The following is a 7,257-nucleotide window of genomic DNA, read 5'->3' on the forward strand; positions in this document are numbered from 1 at the left end:
TATTAGGTAATGATTAAATTTTTACTTAATTTTAAAGTGTTAAATATTAGGAAAGAAACTTAAATTATATATATGTCTAATGTGAAACTTATTTTAAAATGGTAATAAAGGCGAACGACATTTTTCTGAGGGCCTTCGTGTTTTTAATATAATATAAATATAGATAATAAATTTTACGATTCGTCAAAAAAAGAGATAACAGCATCTATGCAATTGGATTACGTGTAACTAGTTTGACACATAGACACTGCCTTACACTTTCAATTGCCACATCGCTCGTTTTGCATGCGCGCGCAACGCATTTTTCTCAGCGAATTTTGCCTATGCCCTAATTTCTTAAACTGTGCTTATCCCCTTCTACTTCTGAATTCATCAACAAATTTTAAGTGATCTCTTGCTGTCAGTTGCATGCTATGGCTACTCTACGGTTCTCTTCTCTGCTGGTTTCTTCCTTTCTTCCTGCTTTTCGCTCTTCAGGTATATACCTCTTTACCTTTGTTTATGCACAAAGTAATTTTTTTTTTATTAGTATTGCCTCCATTTGATTTCAGTATCTAACTTATCTACACTTTTATGTGTTACGTAACCTATTATAGCAATTAGCAAGTTGTCTGTTTTTTTAGGTGACAAACTTTATTTATTAATTTGAATAGTTACGTGTAGTTATCTTTTAAAATATATGATAGTATAAAAATCATGTTATAGTGTGTAGAAGTTGTGTCGAGGGTCTATCGGAAACAACCTCTCTACTCCTCACGAGGAGTAGGGGAAGGTCTGCGTACATACTACCCTCCCTAGGCCCCACTCGTGGGATCTCACTGGGCCGTTGTTGTTATAGTGCGTAGAAGTTAAACTGTGGATCTTATGTGTCTTTGACCGAGCAAAGTTTAAGAAAGCAAATTTTGAACAATAAGTGAAATATGTAGTCCTATAATACACCCAAAGTACATGTGGTCTTGCCATGTCAATTCCTGTTAGACTATTTTCCTATAGGGATAAAACAGAAATCTTAAGATTAAAGAGTTTCTAGATATCCAAAGGAATCATTTTTTCAACTGAAAATGGAACAAAGGAGTAGTCCATTTCTAACCAAAAGAGTTGCTTTCACCTGGGTTTTTAGTGTCTTGATGATTAAACAAACTAAGTTTGACTTAAATTCATCTGCTTATATTCTCTTTTATCTATTCTGATTTATAGGTTTGAGATTTCAATCTAAAGGTAGATACTTTGAGTACTCAAAAAATGGTATCAGAAGTTTTAGTAGCGCCGTGGTGCATGAAGAGCCAATCACTCCACCTGTTGAAGTTAAATATAAGCAGCTTCTAATTAATGGACAGTTTGTAGATGCAGCCTCAGGTTGACCTTTCATCTCTTAAAATCTTTCATTTCAAATGTTCTTTTAAAGTTGCTTCAAGAGTAACATGGAGAATACTATGTCTTCAGGAAAAATGTTTCCTACATATGACCCTAGGACAGGGGATGTCATTACTATGGTTGCGGAGGCCGACACTGAAGATGTCAATCGTGCAGTCTCTGCTGCTCGTAAAGCATTTGATGAAGGACCATGGCCTAAAATGTCTGCTTATGTAAGGACACATATAGTAACTGGGCCTTCTTATCTTTCTCGATCCTCTTCCTTGCTCCCAACAGACAAAGGCGGATTCAGTATTTAAATTTGATGTGTTCAACCTTTAAGGTTCTTACTATTTGACGCATTGAGTTCTGAAATTTTGGGCAAAATTTTATATTTTCTAACATTCTAGTAAATTTTCAAATATCTATCCATGTTCTGTGTCGAAAATGACGGGTTCAGTTACACCAATCAAATCTATTGTCCATCCACCTTTGCCAATAGTTGCTGCTTGTTTAGATGCCTTGTCTTACTTAAGTGTTAATTTGTTAAATGAATAATTTTTTTTCAGGAAAGATCATGTATAATGTTGCGTTTTGCTGATTTTCTTGAGAAGCACGGTGATGAACTTGCAGCACTTGAGACTTGGGACAATGGAAAGCCTTACGAACAAGCTGCAAATGAAGAAATACCAATGCTTATACGTCTTTTCAGATACTATGCTGGTTAAGAAAATTAAAATGGCGTTATATTTTCTCTGTTTATAGTAAAATTCTGATGTTTGCTGAAATCACCCGTATACTTTTCCAAGTTTTTCCATGTACATTCTTTTTCAGGTTGGGCTGATAAGATTCATGGTCTTACAGCTCCTGCTGACAGTTTGCACCATGTTCAGATCTTGCATGAGCCGACTGGTGTTGCAGGGCAGATAATACCCTGGAATTTTCCTCTATTAATGTTTGCATGGAAAGTTGGGCCCGCACTCGCTTGTGGCAATACTGTTGTACTAAAACCTGCAGAACAGACCCCACTCTCTGCCCTCTATGTGTCAAAGTTATTCCACGAGGTATGTACCTAGGATAACTGTACATTTGGTCTGCACTTGGTCTTGTCGTCACAGAACCTTTTAAGTTATAATTCTAAAGAATGCGGAGTCGTATTGTCATTGTGTTTATTGTGATCTATTTATTTACAAATTCAGCAGTTTCACATCTATAATCGAAAACTTTCCCACAGTTGGTGCAGCTCAACGTGAAGATATTCTCCATCCATACAAGATGATAGCATGTTTTTTGTGCTTCAATGACAGGTTGGACTTCCCCCTGGAGTCTTGAATGTCATACCTGGCTTTGGTAGTGCAGGTGCTGCTCTTGCCAGTCATATGGATGTCGATAAGGTATTTTAAGTTTTGGCTTTGTTCCTGAAATTGCCTTATGAGCCTATAATATACTAATGAATGGACACACAACCTTGATTATAGCCTCTCGTTAGAGAGTTCAGTCCACATGTAGGATAAGTGAAGAGAATTATACTATCTTTTTCTTCTAACTCAACAAAAAAAAAGGTTATGCATCCTGATGTCCTTTCAGCTTTTGTATTTCATGCTCACTTTTGTTGATATTGTTGTGATGTGTAAAGTTTTTTAATGAATATTCGGGAATAGGTGAGGGAGAATGAAGAGAACTGACATCTTCTTTTTTCTTCACTTTAAACAGCTTGGCCCTTGATATTACTTCTTGCATATTATGGTGTCGTTTTTTCAGAATTTTTTATTTATCTGTGATGCCTAAAATGCAATGTATCTCTACATCACTCATTTTTGTGTCTACAGCTTGCTTTTACAGGGTCCACAGAAACTGGTCAAGCAGTACTAAGTGCAGCTGCAAAGAGCAACCTAAAGCCAGTGACTTTGGAACTCGGAGGAAAATCTCCTTTCATCATTTGTGAAGATGCAGACATTGATAAAGCTGTTGAGTTGGCTCATTCTGCGGTTTTCTTTAATCAGGTAGCAGAGTTCCACCCTCGGAAAATTGTGACTTCTGGTGCTTGCTCTGGAAAAAATAATTTTCAAATATTTGCAGGGACAATGTTGCTGCGCTGGATCACGGACTTTTGTACATGAAAGAGTATATGATGAATTTGTAGAGAAAGCCAAGGCCCGTGCTTTAAAACGTGTAGTTGGCGACCCTTTCAAGAAGGGAGTTGAACAAGGTCCTCAGGTACCATTCTTCCTGTAATAAAAAAATAGAATGATTTAATAAACCCTCTTAAGGACAAGAGGAATAATATATCCTTACCAATTTGGTAGTAGCCAACTTTTCAGGGAAAGAGTTTGCCACTGGTACCTTTGTTATTTCCTTTTCATCATATTACATATAAACTTAAATAACGAAGTTTAATAATAATCGTGAACTTTTATTTGCATTTCTGAAGTAGCTGTAACGCGGCCTTTTCTTGTATGAATAGATTGATACCGAGCAATTTGAGAAGATCCTTAAGTACATAGAGTCTGGTATTGAAAGCGGGGCTACTCTCGAGTCTGGAGGGGAAAAATTGGGTTCCAAGGGCTTCTATGTCCAACCTACTGTCTTCTCAAATGTCCAGGTACAACTACCATTGCCCATAAGATATATCCATACATAAAGTAAAAAGACGAATATGATAGCGATGGCATCAAATGGTTTAGTTTAAAATTATTTTTCAACCATTTAGGACAACATGCTGATTGCCAAAGATGAGATATTTGGACCAGTGCAGTCCCTCTTGAAATTCAAGTAAGAGTACATTTCATCTTTACGTTTCCTAGCTGTTCTTTTATTTCGTTTATCAATTCTGAACCTGACCTTGAAACATTCAGGGATCTTGAAGAGGTCATTCGAAGGGCAAACTCGACACATTATGGTTTGGCGGCGGGTGTTTTTACCCAGAACATAGACGTAGCCAATACAATATCTCGAGCCCTTAGAGTAGGGACAGTGTGGGTTAACTGCTTTAACATCTTTGATGCTGCCATTCCCTTTGGTGGGTATAAGATGAGTGGACACGGAAGAGAAAAGGGAGTTTACAGCCTCAATAACTACTTGCAGGTCAAAGCTGTTGTTACCCCTCTGAAGAATCCTGCATGGATGTAGTTTTCTTTAGAAGAATTAACCTAAACAACCGCCCACCCAACCGCTTAAATTAAAAATAGCCGGCGGATGTTGTAAAATATGTATAATCCATGTACAACGTGTGTATTAACCATGTAAAATTAGCGAATATATATATATATCGGTTAGGAAAAGTAAACAGTGAATTCAATCTGCTATTTGTGTAAAGTTCCTTTTCCTTTTCTGTTTTGTGGTGGCACTTTTGTAGATATTTTGCAACGTACAATCTTTTTTAACGCCACTTGTATTACTTTTTTGGATAAGTTGCAACATGCAATCTTTGTTTTTGTATTTTCTTTTGTATGCTTAGGCTGACCTAATACAACATGCAATCCTGTTTTCGTGAGATCTTTTTATACTTTTGTAGATAAGATGTGAAATACAATCTTGTTTTCTGTGAGATCGTTTGCCTTTGTGCAACTGATGAATTTTCATATTTTCCTAACCATCCAACATGTTTGCCCTGGCTGGTATAGCTAGTTCGTCTTCCAGCTTGTCAACAACTTTCTCAATGAAGGGTCTATTTTGCTTTGGTTCAATGCATGAAATAGCTAACTCCAATGTGAGCTGGAAAGCCTCTGTTGAGTAATCTCCATAATGTTTTGGATCAACAAATTCCGTTGCCCGTTTTTCCCGCATCAGCGATTTTGCCTGAAATGACAGGTATTTATCAACATCCGGTTATTTTGTTATGATTAATTAATGATACATTCATGAAAAGGGATAGTTGTTTACAATTTTGTCCAATGTTGTTGCTTGCTCCATGTTCATATTGATAGCTTTCCTCCCAGAGAGGATCTGCAGTAGTACTACTCTCAAACTGTATACATCACCTGCTGAATTTACACGATGATTCGTTTCATATTCAGGATTGACATAACCAAAAGTGCCTCTCACTTCTGAGATCATGTAGGATTCACCAATGTCTATCACCTTGGACAGTCCGAAGTCAGAAAGCTTAGCTTCAAAATTCTGTCCTAGGAGTATGTTTGTAGGCTGTGGATATAAGGTGAGCAAGCGAACAATGTCCAAATTTAAGACCTTTAAAGCTAGCTATTTACACTGACAGTTTAAACTATTTCTACTAGGTTACTAATTAATGCTTATCATAGAGATTTATCTGTGATTACCTTATAAGTGACATGATTGTGTAAATTCAACAGTAAAGGTCAGGTCCTATAAATATAGAACAAAGTTAATAGTTGTTAACCTGCTGTCCCCTCACCAATGTAGTTTGATTCATTTAGATTGTTTGTAGCAGACTAGACCTCCTCAATGGAGACTTCCACACTAGAATCTTTTGGCATTGCCAAATCTGTAGCTGCCAATTAATTTATCTACCTTTTTAGTCTGTTATACACAACATGTTCAAAAGTTGCAAAAATGAAAGAAAAGAAAGTGGCGGCTATTTTTTAGGTAACCTGATAGCGACTATCTGGAGAGGTACATTACCAAATTTCTTATTAGATGCATCTACTTGCCAAATTCTTGTACTTGATAGTATACTTGTAAATTTCTTATCAAATTCTAGTACTTGTAAGTGTTTGACCAAAAAGTGTTAAACATTTTTGTTAAACTAATTAAGTAAATGATAATAGGTAAATTCTAGTTAAATATAATAAGTCCTAGATCCAAGATTGATGGGTAGTAATAACCTAGAAATCACATTCAAAGCTATTAAAAACCAAAAGGAGATTTAGTGATATTCTTGTGAATAAATGAGGGAATGAGGACAAACAATAAATATGATGAATGACAATAGCTGTAATAAAGAGAATAATTCACCCAAATGTATAACAAGGTGGATGATGTTGAATATGTCAAAACATCCCACATCGGTTGGGGAGAAAATTGGGTGGGAATTTCACCTATAAAAATAGGCCTAATATTTAAGATTTAAACACACCTCTCATTTGCCTTCTTATCTTCTTAAGGCATTTGTATCTTCTCTCTTTAGTATTATTTCACTTGTATTTTTGGAGTGGAATAAAATATTGGTTGTGTCCGAGGAAATAGGCAAAATTGACCGAACCTCGTAAATTCTGGTGTTCCTTTTATTGTTGCTTTATTGTCTTATTTATTATTTGGTAGCTGTCATAATTTTTGGTATAGTTGTTGTGACTCATTCACACTATATATATTTGGCTTCCGCAACAGATGATTCCCCCTCTGACAATGATGTAAGATAACCAAACGTGGGAATATGAAATACTTTATTGAACAACACATCCAATCCAATCTTGTATAAAGATAAAGTCTGTAGTTATGTGGGAGTCAACTTTTCTAGAGAGAACTTATCAAGATAGAAAATTAGATGTCTCCTCTTTCTCTCTCTATTCCTACTTATATGTGACATTCCTCTTACCTACTGAAAGTACAACTATAGAGAATATTTTTCTAAATATTCTTTAGAAATATCTTGCTAAACTAGCTGTTTTGACCGATCTGAGTCCTCGACCTCAACATTCGTTGCTCGGCTCGCCAGTCAGGGGCGGATGCACGCTTCCTCAAGCGGTGTCATGCGACATCGCTTTGTCGGAAAATTTTACTAAAAATAAGTATTAATACTGTACGGAAACGGATAAGTAAGAAAAAATGACATCACTTGACATAAATTGTGCCTTGGTGTGTTGGTTTTATGCTTGATTTTGCTCTTAGAGGTCAAAGGTTCAAACCTCAACATTTTTCTTTTGTAAATATTTGAGAGAGCCTTTGTAGTTAAAAATTGTGATGAAATAGAATTGGACTCAAAATCTT

At 36.1% G+C, this 7,257-nt stretch overlaps 1 protein-coding gene across 1 annotated transcript; it reads left to right on the plus strand.

Moving 5' to 3' along the window:
* Window positions 1–266: 266 nt before the first annotated feature.
* Window positions 267–4,639, plus strand: LOC107794974 (benzaldehyde dehydrogenase, mitochondrial-like). Its single transcript, XM_016617529.2, has 11 exons — window positions 267–477; window positions 1,198–1,356; window positions 1,444–1,586; window positions 1,923–2,076; window positions 2,188–2,417; window positions 2,661–2,747; window positions 3,183–3,356; window positions 3,433–3,570; window positions 3,818–3,955; window positions 4,064–4,125; window positions 4,209–4,639. Exons 1-11 carry the CDS (start codon window positions 414–416, stop codon window positions 4,480–4,482), a joined length of 1,623 nt encoding a protein of 540 aa, XP_016473015.1. The 5' UTR covers window positions 267–413; the 3' UTR covers window positions 4,483–4,639.
* The last annotated feature ends 2,618 nt before the right edge of the window (window positions 4,640–7,257 follow it).

This window comes from Nicotiana tabacum, chromosome 3 (assembly GCF_000715075.1).
Source record: "Nicotiana tabacum cultivar K326 chromosome 3, ASM71507v2, whole genome shotgun sequence".
NCBI classification, from domain to species: domain Eukaryota; kingdom Viridiplantae; phylum Streptophyta; class Magnoliopsida; order Solanales; family Solanaceae; genus Nicotiana; species Nicotiana tabacum.

Coding starts and splice junctions, on each gene's coding strand:
- LOC107794974 (XM_016617529.2), top strand. CDS start 414: ATGGCTACTCTACGGTTCTCTTCTCTGCTGGTTTCTTCCTTTCTTCCT. Junction 3,571..3,817: donor GAGTTGAACAAGGTCCTCAG/GTACCATTCTTC, acceptor TTGTATGAATAG/ATTGATACCGAGCAATTTGA. Junction 3,956..4,063: donor CTGTCTTCTCAAATGTCCAG/GTACAACTACCA, acceptor TCAACCATTTAG/GACAACATGCTGATTGCCAA.